The sequence below is a fragment of the Aphis gossypii genome, chromosome 2, assembly GCF_020184175.1.
Source record: "Aphis gossypii isolate Hap1 chromosome 2, ASM2018417v2, whole genome shotgun sequence".
Classification (NCBI taxonomy): domain Eukaryota; kingdom Metazoa; phylum Arthropoda; class Insecta; order Hemiptera; family Aphididae; genus Aphis; species Aphis gossypii.
Genome location: NC_065531.1, coordinates 30,202,400 through 30,220,912, shown reverse-complemented (window position 1 = coordinate 30,220,912; position 18,513 = coordinate 30,202,400). Strand labels below are relative to the sequence as shown.

The 18,513-nt window shown below is 33.1% G+C and overlaps 2 protein-coding genes across 6 annotated transcripts in view; one reads left to right on the top strand and one right to left on the bottom strand.

Annotated features, from left to right (window-relative positions):
• Positions 1-18,286, bottom strand: part of LOC114127316 (ADAMTS-like protein 1) — a 170,817-nt gene extending 152,531 nt beyond the window's left edge. For all 5 annotated transcript variants that reach the window (XM_050201988.1, XM_050201985.1, XM_050201986.1 and 2 more), the window contains exon 1: positions 17,933-18,286. The gene's annotated coding sequence lies outside the window, so the exon portion shown is untranslated. The remainder of the gene's footprint in view (positions 1-17,932) is intronic.
• Positions 282-11,724, top strand: LOC126550433 (putative protein TPRXL). The gene is made up of 2 exons (XM_050201990.1): positions 282-483; positions 10,717-11,724. Exons 1-2 carry the CDS (start codon positions 393-395, stop codon positions 11,559-11,561), a joined length of 936 nt encoding a protein of 311 aa, XP_050057947.1. The 5' UTR covers positions 282-392; the 3' UTR covers positions 11,562-11,724.
• Positions 18,287-18,513: the final 227 nt, after the last annotated feature.

The window sequence follows — 18,513 nt, the reverse complement described above, 5'->3', positions numbered from 1 at the left end:
TCATCTGCGACAAGACAAAATCATAGAGAAGTTCTAAAATTTCTAGTTTACGTGACCGATAGGAATTATTATTTTATGTTAAATATTGGTTATTTCATATTTTCATAGATTACATTTTGTTAAAAAAAACACGTCTATACGGGTTTGTCATTTCTCCTTCTGATGTAATATTCATATCTGAATGAGCGATCTTCAGTGAAAATAGTTGCACGCGGGTAGGAACTTACACGCCCAACATAACTGCAATATGACAATGCAATTGTAATTGTCTGTCACCATTTCATGCAGTACGTACGACTGGACTTCTGTTGTTAAAATATTCTGTCTCCAATTTGTCCATTTTTATTTTATTTTTTGCTTTTTGATCACTTTTGTTGATCACAGTTGTTATAATGTCTTTAAATGTATATTTTAAATTGGTATTTGTTTTAAGTGTTTTAATTTTAAGTGAGTTGAGTTTAAGTTTTGCGAATCCGGTTGACAGTAAGTAGTCAACACATGATATAATATAATATAAAAGCATAATCTTATTGAAAATATTTCACTATTAATTTAAACATACTAAACAACTAGATGTTAATTCAATTATATCAAGACAGATGCAAGCTTATTTCACAAAATTTTCCATTTTTTCATTTAGGGCGTAACAAACCTATCTATCAATATTAATATATAATAAATACTTAAATATACAATATAAAAAAGAATTAATGTTATAAATATCATTTGTCAAATTTAAAGTAAAAAAAAATTAATTATTATATTAAAGATCTTCACATTATTGATAAATATTATATTATCATAATTACCTATTATATATACATGAAAAAAAAACCCTACTAATTCATGTAGGTATATGATATAAAATTTATTTTAAAAAGTCACAGCATTTATATTTATACACATACATAAACTTAATATGTAGAATTTTTTTTGTATTTTGTATGTTTGAATTTGACATTAATATTATAATGTAAAGTTTAAAAATTTATAAAATGATGTCTAAAATTTGTTATTTTATAATAAAATTTTACTAATGATTAGATTAAATAGTAAATCGCAAAATTCAACATTTTTAAATTTAATTTTGATGCTAGTTAATTGTAAAATTATAAAAATGCATTTTATTTTAGGTGAGTATTTTAATATAAATATAATGTATGAATGAAAATATAATGTAGTTGATAATGAGTTAAGAAATTTAAGCAGCATTTTGATACTAATATTATTTTAAAATTATAAATAGGTACCTATGTTGCTAAGAGCTTCTTATTCAACATTAAAAGAGTATTAATTTATAGATAGGCACAATTTATGATAAATTGACTTTAGAAAAGTAATACCATCAAACTGTCCATGTACATGACGGATTATACTTATTTATTTTATGTCCAGAATATATATTGTAACGTTGTTTTTGAAGATGTTCAAAACTGATGCTATTAATCATAGAAATAAAAAGTTTCTTAACTCAATTAAATGTAAACAAAGATGACAAAAGTTCAATCATATTATTTTAAAATTAAAAAAAATATATTAAGTCTAATAAATGACTATAATATTTTAATATGAATACTTTATTTTGCATTTTTCTATTTATTTAAATAATAAAATTAGTAAAACAAAAAAAAATAAGAAAATTGAACTAAAAATAGATTTTTATTTTACTTTATGTAATGTAACTTTTTATGAAATGCTGAGATTTTACAATAATACTAGTATTATTTAAATAATGTAACGAGACAAAACGGAGTGCCAAGTGCTAGTGGTGCACTCTCGGGTCTCGTTACCACACTACTGCAATATGACGCCGCCGCGCACTCTCGCGCACACCCGAACGTGATTATGTACTAGATTATAGGCGCTCGGCGGTAATCTAGTACATCATCGCAACACAGATGGCGCGAAGGAGCACCTGGTTTTGGGCACCTCCGCCGCCCGACATAATAACCAATTTCCCCACGAAACCCGGGGAAATAGAACCCAACTATTAACATATTTGAACTCAGCAAGATCAAAACTATAAGTTCCTGAGAGGCAAATATATATACACATAACTGGAAAGTTCGAACTGAAAAAAATCAAAACCACCATCCTGATAATGACATCCGGACTGACAACAAGATAAGTATGAGCCAGCAGCCACGGTAAAAACGACCTTGCTCCCTGCTGAGTGCAGTACATTTGAGAGCCGGACGGTAGTAACGCACCGTTATACACGGACTCAAATTGCTGCACACTTATCAGCTCTCTTCGCATAGCCTGCACAACCGGCCGGTATTCAAAACACCGGCATACACGGAGGTGCAACAGGCTATATACGGCTGCCCTGAGTCGTCCCTCCGTCACTACCTTTTCACGCTAGACGTTCATACGCCGTCAATACGCGAGCGACTACGCCGCCAGTACGCGAGCCACTACGCCGCCAATACGCGAGAACTACGCTGTCAATACGCGAGCAACTACGCCGCCAGTACGCGAGCCACTACGCCGTCAATACGCGAGCGACTACGCCGCCAGTACGCGAGCCACTACGCCGCCAATACGCGAGAAACTACGCTGTCAATACGCGAGCAACTACGCCGCCAGTACGCGAGTCACTACGCCGTCAATACGCGAGAAACTACGCTGTCAATACGCGAGCAACCACGTCGTCCGTGTTCATCCCGAAGATCGCCAGCATCATCAATATCAACGGCAAATCCGTGAGTTACATGTTACGCGATTCCCATCTTTTTATGTTCAGCCCAATATATTATTTTATCTGTACACTCTCTGAGTATAAAAAGATTATTATTATTTTAAATTGTAAGATAATGAAATTCTTTGTATAATTTGTTATAAAATAAAGTCTACTATACAAATACAAGTTGTACGAGTCGAATTCATTACATTGGCGCCCAACTGCAGTGCTCGATTTAGAAGCAAATTCTACTTCGAACTCCGAGATTAAGTTTATGAAGAAATACTACGTCGTGTGCAAAGAAGAAAACTACATCTGTAAAAATGGCACCGAAAAAGAGCGTTACTGAAGACGTATTCAATGCATTCAAAGCGGAAGTGGAAAGAAATAGCCGATATTTGGTTGACCAATTATTGCAAGAAATTAACAAACTTAAAGAAAAATGTAGCAATATGGAAGAAGAGAATACCAGGAAAATCGGAGAAATAGAAGAAAATTATGAAAGAAAAATTGAATTAATTGAACTAGAACTAAACGAGGTAAAAATCAAATACGATCATGTTAATCGACAACCAGTGCACAATTACAAGCCTGAACCAACGCACAGTACCGAAATATCACGTCCAACATTTTATGGGAACAATCGCGACGTACACCCCAAGGATTTCCTATACCGACTTGAAGAATATTTTGCAATAAAACAATCCTACGTCGGCGAAAAACTTATCATTGTGGGCGACTGTTTAAAAGCAGCTGCGTCGAGTTGGTTTTCAACAATCAGATTTCAACTGACCAACTACGATGACTTCAAAAAAGCATTCATAGATGAGTTCTGGTCCAGGGAGATACAGATACAAGTATGGAGCAATGCTTAAGCACTAAGCACATACCATCCAACACCAATTACCGTGAACACTTTGCTACATGGGCAACAAAACTTAGACATTTGGAGGTACCGAGACTGTCGGAGCATGAAATTGTTAAACACATAGCAAGGCACTATCCCGGATACCTACGCGCAATATTAGTATCATTGTCAGATTGTAACATTCTCACAGCGATGAAGGTACTAGGAGAAGAAGGACAAGAAGAGCAAACAACAGAAAATAAGTCGAATCAACAGAAAACCAATCAGAACGATTCCAACAACAATAATCAAAATGGTCAAACTAACAGCGGTTGGAACAATACACGGAGTAGTGGATGGAGTAACCCAACACCACGCAACAACCGCTGGAATAACCAACCATACCGCAATAATGACAGACGTGGAGAGACCCAACAGAGTAATCAACAACAAACTGAAAAAATCAATCAAGTATCCACAGATAAAGAAGAACAAGCAGGACCTAGGGATAATGAACAGCATGCGATAAATTCATTGAATACAACGAATCAATCCATAAGTCCGTACATCCAATGCACCATCGAGGGAGAAGAAGTCAAGTTACTCGTCGATACGGGAGCCACAGTTAGTGTACTCACTAAAGAAGTTGTTGATATAATCACGCAAAGAAATCCAAAGATACCACAGCTTCCGGTAACAGGGATACAGATAAGCAACGCCGTGGGCAAGAAAATCTGCAAAGTATCAAAACAAATCTTTTGCGAATGTAAGATAGGTGAAGTATATCTACAAACTAATTTTATTCAAGTTGAGAACTTGAATGAAAAAGGAATAATTGGCGCAGACATATTGAAAAAATATTCCGCACAGATCAAATTCAGCGAACAAACGGTCCAATTCAAAATCGGTAAGTTAGCTCACACCATACCGTTTGCAAGCCAAAAACCACGACTGATCAATTCCAAAGAGCATCTACTTAGCATAGAAGCAAAGGAAAATCTAGAAGACAACCAAATAGCCCTAACCAAAGACGAACAGGAAATATTTGTGTCTCTACTAAATAAATATGAAGGAATCTTTTCGGATCAACCGGGAAAAGTCGAAGAATTTCAATGCCAGATACGGGTCAAACCAGGGGACCCAATTTACCAGCGGCAATATCCAATACCAATAGCACGGATCCCCAAAGTTGATGCCGAAATACAGCGCATGGTGAAGTTAGGGATCATTGAAAAGTCAACGTCACCATGGTCGTCGCCAATAGTATGTACCGAGAAAAAGAACGGCGACATTAGACTGTGCCTTGATGCACGAAAAATAAACACAGTAATAATACCGGACCGGGAATGCCCGACAAACATGGAGGAAACGTTAATGAAATTTCAAGGTATGAAATATCTAAGTTCCATCGACTTAACGGCTGGATATTGGCAGTGTCCATTAAGGAAGGATTGCCGGGAGATAACCGCGTTTCTACACAAAGGTAGAAATTATCAATTCAAAGTACTACCGTTTGGCTTAATCAATTCGGTAGCCGAATTTCAAAAAATACTCGACCAGGTGCTAGGACCAGAAATATTACAATTCGCTGCAATATATGTCGATGACATTCATATCACCTCAAAAAGCTTCAATGAACACATGCAGCATCTAGAACGCATATTTCAGAAGCTATCGCAACATCATATCACCATAAACCGTAAAAAGTCACAATTCCTAAAAAGTCAAATAGTCTTCTTAGGACATATTATTTCGGAAAAAGGCATTTCCATGGACCCAGACAAGATACAGGTGATAAAAAACTTTCAACCACCTAAAACGAAAAAACAAATACAATCGTTCTTAGGATTCATCAACTTTTATCGTAAGTTTATCCGCGACCTATCACAAGATACGGAGCAATTGAGCGCATTAGTAAAAAAGGATACCAAGTGGATATGGGGAACAGCACAGCAGCAAGCATTCGAAAACATAAAGGAAAAATTCCTGGAGGACATCATTATACAGTTCCCGGATTTTACACGAGAATTCTACATCAATACCGACGCTTCAACGACACATGTGGGAGCGGAGTTATACCAGATCAAGGAAGACGGACGACATCAATCACTGGGATTTGCTAGCCGAACCCTAAACTCTGCGGAACGTAATTACAATACTACAGAACTAGAATTACTAGCCATTGTATTTGCGTGCAAGAAATTTCGACATTATTTGTTAGGACACCAAGTCAAAGTGCTCACGGATCACCATGCACTGACATTCCTCAACACTTGCCAGTTATTAAACTCCAGGTTGGTAAGATGGTCAACATTCTTACAAGAATATCAACTGGAAATCATCCATATACCCGGTAGAGAAAATATAGGAGCCGACATGTTAACTCGATATCCCCAATCTCCCACCGAAGAACCCCAAGCAAGCACACGAAACATTATCATCAACAAGTTAACTTTACTCAATTACAGCTCAGAGTTGAGAAAGCAATTCAAAGAGTTACCCGCATTACAACAAGCAGACGAACACATTCAGAAGCTCAAATTACGGATGAACGGTCGGACAGAGAACAACCTCATTGTATACAATCAACTACTATTCCGTAAATCCAACAGTGGAGAATATCAAATAATTGTTCCAAGAGAACTAATTAAACCATTAGTGATTGAAACCCACCAGATATATGGACACTGTGGGACATACAAAACCTATCAGTTGTTACAGCAACACCACCAGTTTCAGAGCATGTATCACACCATAAAACGCATTATCAAGACTTGTGATTTATGCCAAAGAACTAAAGTAAACAACGTCACAGCCAGGGGACCAACACTGAATTTGATTCCAGAGAAGCCGATGGAGATGGTATCAGCTGATCTCATGGGACCTCTGCCTAGGGGACAGGGGGGATGCCAGTATATCCTTGCCATCCTAGACATTTTTTCCAAATACATAAAGCTCTATCCGTTGAAGAGGGCCACCACAGATACAATTGTCAGAAGGATCGTAAATGACTATATCCCTACCATGGGATTATTTCAAAAAATCCTTACGGACAACGGAACACAATTCACAAGTAAAAAATGGATCAGAAAAATGGAGGAATTGAAAATCAAGAGTATACACACTACCGCATACCACCCAGAAAGTAATCCTGTTGAACGTGCTAACCGGGAAATTGGGAGATTGCTTAGAACATATTGTCACAAACAACATACTAACTGGCTCCGATGGCTAGATAATGTGGAATTCTGGATAAACAACACCACACACACCACTACAGGATATTCGCCCCAGTACATCATGTTTGGAGAAAACATACCACTGTCTATAACGCAGTTAGTAACATTTCCAAAATATGAACCAACCAATTCAGTACCTGACATAATCCAAATCGTAATGAAGAAAACTCAGAGGAAGTCAAAATTAAGAAGCGAATATAAAGATCGAGATAAGAAATTCCCGAAGTATGCCGTAGGAATGAAGGTCTTAGTAAAGGAACATCGTTTATCTTCAGCGGAGGACCATGAAACACACAAACTATTTCTCCTATACCATGGGCCGTACCAGATATGTGAGGTACATGACAACAATACCGTAACCGTAAGAGACCAGTCTGGACACCTCCGAACGTATAATTTTAAAAATATAAAGCAGTACCACGAAGGGGACCAACCCATTCAACTCAACTCATCATATGAACAATAAAACAAAATAAAGAAAGAAAAAAAAAAATATATATAAAAAAAAAAAAAAAAAAAAAAAAAAAAAAAATATAATATTAATAATATGTAAATATGTAACTAACTTTCATGTCATGCTTGTGAATATTGTGAATAATAACAATCAACATAAACTCTAATAAACCCATAAACCAACCCTTAGGCATCAGAACCATGAACATTCCAATCCAGATACCTTTGGGAAAACTACGCCGAAGCAATCCTATCAACAAGATCGAACTGACCCACATTGACTCGCACCTTACAACGAAGCAGAAGAAAAGAATCGCTCGATTCTTTCGTGAAGAGGCTGCAAAGAGGACAAAGTACAACGTTGAACCAATATGGACTCTACCAGACTCAGTTAAAGCTGTTAAAATTCAATCAACCCAGGATGATGGTCTCAAGGGTACCCATGAAGATGAGAAAAATCTTCCAACTACGAAGGAGTCACCATCCCCAAATATCTCCGACGGTACTGTAATCCACATCGAAGAACCCGAAACTGATAATACCGACGAACTTGAGGTATCAACGTCTCCACTACCCGGAACCGACAGTGAGAGCGAAACTAACAGTGATAAAGAACCAGATTTAGTTGGAGAACTAGTAAGCAAATTGTTAACAACAAATCAAGGATCGTATGTTAACCTTAAAAGGAACCTCTCCACCGCACAAACCTTCCTTAAATCATTTGAGGGGATGTCCAAAACACAAATGAAAAAGCAAGCCTACAAGGAGAAGACCAGACACATCAAAGCCCTGAAGGAACAACACAGACTATAATTGGCTAATCTTCCATAGACCAAGACATCCTCCCAATTCATTGAGTTTTTATTATTCCTCGATCCATCGTCCCGATATCTCGTCACAATAAAAAAGGGGACTATGTAACGAGACAAAACGGAGTGCCAAGTGCTAGTGGTGCACTCTCGGGTCTCGTTACCACACTACTGCAATATGACGCCGCCGCGCACTCTCGCGCACACCCGAACGTGATTATGTACTAGATTATAGGCGCTCGGCGGTAATCTAGTACATCATCGCAACACAGATGGCGCGAAGGAGCACCTGGTTTTGGGCACCTCCGCCGCCCGACATAATAACCAATTTCCCCACGAAACCCGGGGAAATAGAACCCAACTATTAACATATTTGAACTCAGCAAGATCAAAACTATAAGTTCCTGAGAGGCAAATATATATACACATAACTGGAAAGTTCGAACTGAAAAAAATCAAAACCACCATCCTGATAATGACATCCGGACTGACAACAAGATAAGTATGAGCCAGCAGCCACGGTAAAAACGACCTTGCTCCCTGCTGAGTGCAGTACATTTGAGAGCCGGACGGTAGTAACGCACCGTTATACACGGACTCAAATTGCTGCACACTTATCAGCTCTCTTCGCATAGCCTGCACAAACCGGCCGGTATTCAAAACACCGGCATACACGGAGGTGCAACAGGCTATATACGGCTGCCCTGAGTCGTCCCTCCGTCACTACCTTTTCACGCTAGACGTTCATACGCCGTCAATACGCGAGCGACTACGCCGCCAGTACGCGAGCCACTACGCCGCCAATACGCGAGAAACTACGCTGTCAATACGCGAGCAACTACGCCGCCAGTACGCGAGCCACTACGCCGTCAATACGCGAGCGACTACGCCGCCAGTACGCGAGCCACTACGCCGCCAATACGCGAGAAACTACGCTGTCAATACGCGAGCAACTACGCCGCCAGTACGCGAGTCACTACGCCGTCAATACGCGAGAAACTACGCTGTCAATACGCGAGCAACCACGTCGTCCGTGTTCATCCCGAAGATCGCCAGCATCATCAATATCAACGGCAAATCCGTGAGTTACATGTTACGCGATTCCCATCTTTTTATGTTCAGCCCAATATATTATTTTATCTGTACACTCTCTGAGTATAAAAAGATTATTATTATTTTAAATTGTAAGATAATGAAATTCTTTGTATAATTTGTTATAAAATAAAGTCTACTATACAAATACAAGTTGTACAAGTCGAATTCATTACAATAATCATCTACTCTAACTTATCAATACTTATTTTTGAAAACTTAAGGTGATTTAATTGTTAACATACTTAAAAAGATTTTATGTTCATACAAGTTATTTTATATTGAGGAGTATTCATTTTAAATTAAAACATGATTTTTAGTAGATTTTTATTTAATATTATAATGTAGACATGAAAAGATTACAAAATTAAATTTATTTTAATTTTTTAAAAAGAAATCTTATTGTTGAAAATTGAAATATTACTAAAATAGTTTTTAAAGAAAATTGTTTATTCAACAATAATAAAAAAAAAAATTTTTTTTGACCAACACGTTTTAATATTTAATAAAACACTTATTGAAATACTTTTAACTTAGATATTGAGTTAAACATTGGTTCACTACTGAAACCAATGGATTTCAACATAACAACTATACATATAACACTTATTAAGAACGAAAAAGTGAATAATATTTTTTACCTTAGTTAAGCTAAGTTAATTTGTACTTAATTAAATAAAAATAAAAAAATTAAATATTTTTAAGAAAGTTAAGGTTAAAATTTTCTGAACATAAACCCATCAATTGTAAACAATAAATAAAATTAATATTCAAAAGAAAAAAATGTTCATTTTATATTAAAATAACTAATGAATAATAATCATTTAAATATTAGCTTAATATTATGTATATGAAAGACATTTTATAACATAGGAGATAGGACAATTGATTAGGTATATACTATGTTGTACCTAGGAATAGTTTGAAAATATTACTGTTATCCACTAGTTTTTAGGGAATGACAAAAACATTTTAATTTATACATACAATAATGATAATTATTAATTAAAATTATTTCAATTAATTTTATTAAATATTTGTATTTATTATTAATATAGTTTGAGTGCTTTTAGCAATTACTTAACTAAAGTAAGACACTCAACTGATGTTCCTTTCTAGATCTGTCTTCGACATCTGCACCTACTGACGATTCAAGTACATCTCCAAGCATCACCCAAGATCTGTCTTCGACATCTGCAGCTACTGAAGTTATAAGCACGACTTCAAGCACTGTCCAGGATCCATCTTTGATATCTGCACCTACTGATGATTCAAGTATATCTCTAAGCATTACCCAAGATCCGTCTTTGACATTTGGACTTACTGATGATTCAAACATATCTCCAATCATTACTCAAGATCCATCTTTGATGTCTGTGTCTACTGAAACTATAAACGTATTTCAAAGAATTGCTCAAAATCCATCTTCGACATCCACCGATGATTCAAGCACATCCCCAAGCATTACTCAAGATTTGTCATCGACATCTGCAGCTACTGAAGTTATAAGCACGACTTCAAGCACTGTCCAGGATCCATCTTTGAAATTTGCACCTACTGATGATTCAAGCACATCCCCAAGCATTACCCAAGATCTGTCTTCGACATCTGCACCTACTGACGATTCAAGTACATCTCCAAGCATCATCCAAGATCTGTCTTCGACATCTGCAGCTACTGAAGTTATAAGCACGCCTTCAAGCACTGTCCAGGATCCATCTTTGACATCTGCGTCTACTGACGATTTAAGTACATCTCCTAGCATTACCCAAGATCCGTCTTTGACATTTGGACTTACTGATGATTCAAGCACATCTCCAAGCATCACCCAAGATCTGTCTTCGACATCTGCAGCTACTGAAGTTATAAGTACGCCGTCAAGCACTGTCCATGATCCATCTTTGACATCTGCGTCTACTGACGATTTAAGTACATCTCCTAGCATCACCCAAGATCTGTCTTCGACATCTGCACCTGCTGACGATTCAAGTACATCTCCAAGCATCACCCAAGATCTGTCTTCGACATCTGCAGCTACTGAAGTTATAAGCACGACTTCAAGCACTGTCCAGGATCCATCTTTGACATCTGTGTCTACCGACGATTCAAGTACATCTCCAAGCATCACCCAAGATCTGTCTTCGACATCTGCACCTACTGACGATTCAAGTACATCTCCAAGCATCACCCAAGATCTGTCTTCGACATCTGCAGTTACTGAAGTTATAAGCACACTTCCAAGTACTGTCGAAGTTCCGTCCTCGTCAACTCTGTCTACAGTTATACCAATTACATACCCAACAACCACACAAATACCAAATAGTCCGTCTGAATATTCATTATGTTACGAATTTGCGCCCTTTTTTTATCACTGTGAAACTTCAAATGCAGTATATATAATAAAGTCGATGCGAAATATGTTTCATAAAATATTTTAAATTGCTTCTAAATGCTATAGCCTAACAAAATATTATTGTAATCTTTATTTAATTGAAATTATTTTTAATATCATCATAAATTCATATTTTATACTATTTGAATTATGTTTTTTTTCATCCTTAAGTATTTTTTATATCATTGTTAAATATATTATTGCTATTAGTTCTGGAGGCTGGTTGATTTATAAATACTTTCCGCCCTTAAACATCTAGACGGTTTAATAGCGATAAACAATATAATAAAAACGTCGTCTTCGAACTTATTCTCATATATAATAATGCAAAATATACATAATGAACGAGTCATATTTCCTGTCTAGAGTTGTTGAGTAGCTTGTGTGGAACCATAAATATAAACTATCTAGCAGTTTTGGCATGCTACTCCAATTGAACAAGTAAAATAGATGCGTAATTGTAAATAATATATTTTTAATAACTGTTTAAAAAGTGCTTTAGATTTGATTTTATAGATGATTTTATAAAAATTGAAAATAATATTTATTTAGTATTCAAAATTATTTTACAATTAAATACTTATTTATTACTTAGTTATTAAATTAATATAATATAAAACTCATATTTTGTACTAGATCAGAAGAACATATTAAATTATTATTGATAAATATTATCCCAATAAATATTTAATGGAGTTAAAGATTATAAAAATAAAAATATAGGTATTATGTTTAAAATATCCTCTAGATAGCACCAAATTATTATAGTATCACTGTATTTTAAATTGAATTATATGTTTATTTTATACACTGAATGGACGTTAAGTGATTAATATAATATTATATTTTATTTAATAGTGATTTGTGATAATAGTTCTGTATGAAGACACTTTTTCTAGTAATAATAATGTTCTAATATACAAATTTGAGGTGTATTTCAGGGATCAAATTGAATTTAGTTTATACTAAAATAGTAAAAAGTAGACATTTTAAAAAACTATTTAAAATATTAATATTATCATTAAATATTTTTTTTTTTTTTTGTAACCAAGGTTACTAAAACTTTAGATTATGAGCGAATTCATTACTTTTTCATTTTTTACATTTATTAATCCTTAAATTCAAATTTAACATATTCATAGCAGAACAGTTTAAGATGAGGTACCTACACTTACTGTACAACTCAACTAGGCAGTTATCTAAATATTTATGACTTATTTTTATGACAAATATCTAATAATTAAACGAAATAATTTTAAAATAATATTAAAAATATAATATGTTAATTTTGATATTGATTAGTTTAATGTAAGTTTTTTGTATAGTAGGTACACTAAAATATATTTAAGCTACACATAATATTATTACACATATATTGTAAATATAAATATACTAATCAATTAATAATGAATGCATTAAAATGTATATTGTTCATACTTACACTGATGAAGTGTAAGACCATTAATTTTGTAATCACTTTGTTAACCTCAACGCAAGCAAATATGTATTCATATTATATAATATATATTAAAATTCGTAGCATAGGTATTTTAAACAACGCAGTTGGTATTTTGATTGAAGTTTTTTTAGCATTTATGTGTTGAAAAAAATGTATTCCTAACATATTTATAATATTTCCTGTACAAATTAGTTGTGGAAAATTTAATTTGATTTGAACAGGCATTTGGACGAAAATACATATTTATTATAATTTAAAGTCATTATTCGTGAGAATTTAAACCTATTCACCATTCTTACAATATTTTATAACAATAGTATAATATTATAGAATAAATTATATTTATTTTTATTATTATAATAAATAATTAATAATAAAATAAATTTAATGTTTCAAAAAATATTAACTCAATCTACTTAGTGATATAGGTAGGCTAATATATCGTCTCCACTTAGAATCGTTTTACGAATACCTACTATTTAGATAAATTGATTAATTATCATTGAATTCAAATTGAATACATCAAATACAGTAACTCATTTGATACCTACTATACGCAATCAAGTGGTATCTACTTACTCACTTTTTTAATTACGAATTTATCTGTTGTCATAAAATATAAATTTTACTACATTCTCTAATATTTTATAACAATAGTATAATATTATAGAATAAATTATATTTATTTTTATTATTATAATAAATAATTAATAATAAAATAAATTTAATGTTTCAAAAAATATTAACTCAATCTACTTAGTGATATAGGTAGGCTAATATATCGTCTCCACTTAGAATCGTTTTACGAATACCTACTATTTAGATAAATTGATTAATTATCATTGAATTCAAATTGAATACATCAAATACAGTAACTCATTTGATACCTACTATACGCAATCAAGTGGTATCTACTTACTCACTTTTTTAATTACGAATTTATCTGTTGTCATAAAATATAAATTTTACTACATTCTCTAATATTTTATAACAATTAACATAAAATGGAAGACATCGCTTTTATTAAAAATAAATATCAATACTCATTTAATGATATCAGACGTTATTAAATAATGCTAAAACTAACCAATAAAGATTTATACATCCGCAAACAACACTCTTGGTCATTGTTTATTTCCGGTCGGAAATATAAACCAATAGTTTAGTTCATAAATCATTTTTCAACTGGCAAAACTTTTATGTGATAAATGGTTTCACCAATCTACCATTTATTAGTTATTACTTACTGTATTGTGTTCAAATAAAAATTTAAATCATGATTTCATAACTACTTACGCGAGTAAAATTCTATTAGATGTTTTTCATCGACCAACTAATTTAATTCACCTATTTTATATATTTTAACTTTTTTCAAAGCAAATAAACATTGACAATAGTCAAGTATACTATGCCATAACGTCTCATTATTCATGTATTAAATATTTAAATGTATAAATGTTTATATTTTTTCATGTTGACATAATATTATGCTATATAGATATAAGCAGCTGCGTTTAAAATATTTTAATTTCTGCTAACTATTGATAATATACAACATATTTAAAAACCGCGTTTTTTTTAATGACAACAATGACAATAGTAAATCAAGACAAAAGTATTAAACTTTTAAATCAAGGTTTCAGTACTCGTCGCACAACAATTGTCTAAGTTAATTCTATATTAAACATAGATTAAGCCCCGAAACATCTAATATATATTTTAATAATTACATGGTGATTCCACGAGTTGTGATTTATAGTGATTTTGCAAACTGTATTAAATTGTTAAAAAATATAAATTTATTATGAACCATATTCAATAATTTTATGAACATTTTTATTTTATAGACATACATTAAATAAAATATATTGTTGGAATAAATGAGCCCCTGGTCCATTCCCTCTGTTCCCACTTAATTTGACACTATCTAAATTATCATTATTTCTGTTCTCGAACCTCGTGAAGTTAAATATTCCATGCATTATACTCAGGTTACGGCGATACAAAAATAACTATATCGATAAACATTTCTAATCATGAATGAAAGGTCACTGAAATTCGACCCTAGTTTCATCAGATGTCCTTTAACCTCTTTTAACATCTAAAGCAGGTGCTTTTTTTTGAAAATAAAACTGTTGCAGCTTTTCTTCATTTGCATTACTATTGTGTTACAGTTATCATTAGTCAATGGGTCCGAATTTTCCATCCATTGTTAATTGTTTGATAAGACATACCTACACTGTGCAGCTATGTCAAATAATTTTCTACCACGAGACTAGCGGCAAAAGTTTTCATTGCGGGTATAATAATTTGTATTCTATACAGTTTTCCGACTAGCAAATGATAATAATCCCAACGTATTCTGCAGGCATGAGCCAACGAACGAAATGATTATTGGGGAGTTTCCTAGAAAAATGATTTCGGTAGGATATTCGCTACGATAGAACCGTATTTCCCCTATTTATTACTTAATAAATACAAATGAATTCTCTTGAGTATTTTTTATATGCCAAATATTTTTATAACACACAATAAATAGTTTTTAAAGTCTCAAATCGTATTTTTTGCTGTATTTCGTTCACATTTTAGATAATCTTCGTGAATTTTACTTATACTTTACTTATACTTATTTACTACAAATAACTTACATTCGTTTAAAATAATTTAATAATAAATTTAAAAAAACATAACGTTTTTAAATTATTTAATGTAATCATAAAAAGGTATTCCTAAAATAACCTATATTTATGTCCTAATTTAATTTATAAAATATCCAACTCGCTTGGTACAGTCATTAAAATTAAAAAAAAAAAGCCACGGGCATTTAAAGTTTTAATAAATCTCTATACAGCGATGTCGAATAGTACATTAAAATATTTAAACTATAATAAGAATAAATAATTCATAAAGCTTGTGAGGATGGGTTAAAAAAAAAGTACATGAAGGAAAAAGAAAAATTGTGATAAAAAATACTTCGTAATGATGACAATAACTATATTAAAATGTTCTACCATCTGTATAACTGAAATAGTATAGTTGATAACAATTTATTTAATTATCTACATATTACCATTTAACATAGCCTCGAAGAAGTTGAAAATAAAACGCGAAATATTTCCAACTACATAAAATTAGGTGTTTACCACCTATACTGCGTTCACGTGGAATATTTTGAATACAATCGCGTTAAAAAATTAGAAAAAAATAGTAATTATTAGAAGTTAATATCGTGTTCTCTTTACATCACCGTAAAAATATGACTATACTTAATATTAGTATATTACAAATAAATAAAACTAAACATCACAACGCCATTCGACTCGTATTTTATTTTATTCATTCATTTTTATAGTAATATATTATTATTGTTATATTAAATAAAAATACAATAAATAAAAAAATATTTTATTAAAGGACGTGACTTTATCGTCTTTCATAAAGTCTATAGTTATATTTGAATGTATTATAAAGAAAAACTCGAGTATCACTTAAAATAATTCACTTTGTTATTGTAGATATTGAGATATTTCAAATAAATTCCAAAAACTTTTCAAAAGAACACAAATTTCCGTCGTTATAATATTTTTGTAAAAATGTTTGCTTAATGTACAGTCTAAAAAAAAGGTACTACATATAAAATAGTAATTTAATAATGATGATAATATATAAATTATAAAACATTATTATTATTATACATTATTTTTGATTATGTTATATACATTTTTAATTAACTAAATAAAAATTACTTCCGATCTTTGGTTTATTGTTAAACAAATTTTTCTGTACTAATTGTTTAATTAAAAATAAATTATATCCAAATAATCATGGTAAATTTTTTCTTTCTTTTTTTCTAGTATAGTCTAGATATCAATTTTTATAAAGTTAAATATAATTATAAGTACATAGTAAATATTTTAATTAATTAATGTCTAAATATTAACAACTGATACTAAAGTAATTTAAAATAATTGTAGTTATTTTTAATTAAAATGTATATGCATGTTTTAATAGTATAATATTACTATATGTGTAAATTAAAAGTCGAGGGTTTAGCTAAGTTCAAAGAGTTGATTTCAGGTGTAATATAACCGTACAATATACAATAATACAAAATTGTTTAGGTATTATAGATAAAAAGGAAAACATTTTTTACGTCGAAAGAGAAAAAAGTTTTTTGGATAAAAAAATATATTAGTGTTTTAGAATAGAAAAACCATCAATTGAAACAGAAAAAAGTTTATGGGCTAACTTGAATCGTCTTAAACAACAAATACGATTTGAATGAATTCGATATTTATCGGATTTGTTTATGTTAGTGTATACAATATATATATATATATATATATAAGACTCCGTTACGTCTTTGTCCGGAAAAAAGTCAACAATCGCGGTCACGTAGGTAACTTTTGACTATAGGTAATACGGTCGGAACTACCAGGATTGTAATGTTTCTCGATAATAGGCTATCTGCACGAAAACAAAACAGACCAAAAAGTACGCATTTTGATGATGTTAATATAACAACGATATATTTTGTGTGCATGATGATAGTTTTACTAGGCAGTAAATATATTCGTAAAAAATCATGTTGAACTCTCCAATTTTTTCAATCACGGTCGTTTAATTGTGTTGTTGAAATGTTGTGTAAACATGATTCTCATACGTTATGTTAGCTTGTAATAAAAATCGACTACAAAATGTGGATATTTTTAAACCCCTTAGACTAAATAACGATTAACACGACTATCATACGTGATAATTTATTTATGTATTATTAAGAATTTAAAACGATGATTGTTTATTGGATATTGAAGCATAGAAGGAGAACGATATGTTTGTCACACTTAATATCAAAAATGTACAACGATACGCATAAATGTGACGAAATTATTATACATCATAACGAATAGATCGCTACTACCTATAATTATAATGATGGTCGCAGTAATACTACTTACATGTCAAAGATCAGACTTAAACGCGATGATTACTTGGCAGGAGGCCGGCGATAAATTGGCGGGCGCGTTGCGACGTCCACGTGGTGGGCGCGTTAACTTTTCCCGTCTGTTGGGGGGGAATTTCACACTCGAATAAAATTACGAAAAAAAAGCGTGAAAACGAGGAAACCGTATCGCGAGCGGTGTATTATCGTCGTCGTCGGACCCGCGGATCGTCGTCAACCGTAATATTATTATATCGTATTATTAATGGATATAATATCGTTATCGGCGTACGTGCTCGTCGGGAAAACGCGCGGTACTGCGTGCGGTGTGCGTCGTCGGTGGCGCCGGTGTCGGATATGTGTGTCGCTCTGCCGGCCGGCCGGTCGGTCGTGTCCGCTCTCCGTCGCGGGGGGCGCAGTGTGTCGTGGTAGTTTAACGGGTGAGACGGCGATGGAGGTGCGCGCGAGCCCGCCCGAGGGGGAGACTCGCACGCGCTCGGAGCCGACGGGGGGGTGCACACCCTCCGGTCCACTGTCGATGGTCGGTCGCGACGACTGCGGCGCGGCGGGGTGGATGTCGTACACCACACGTCGACG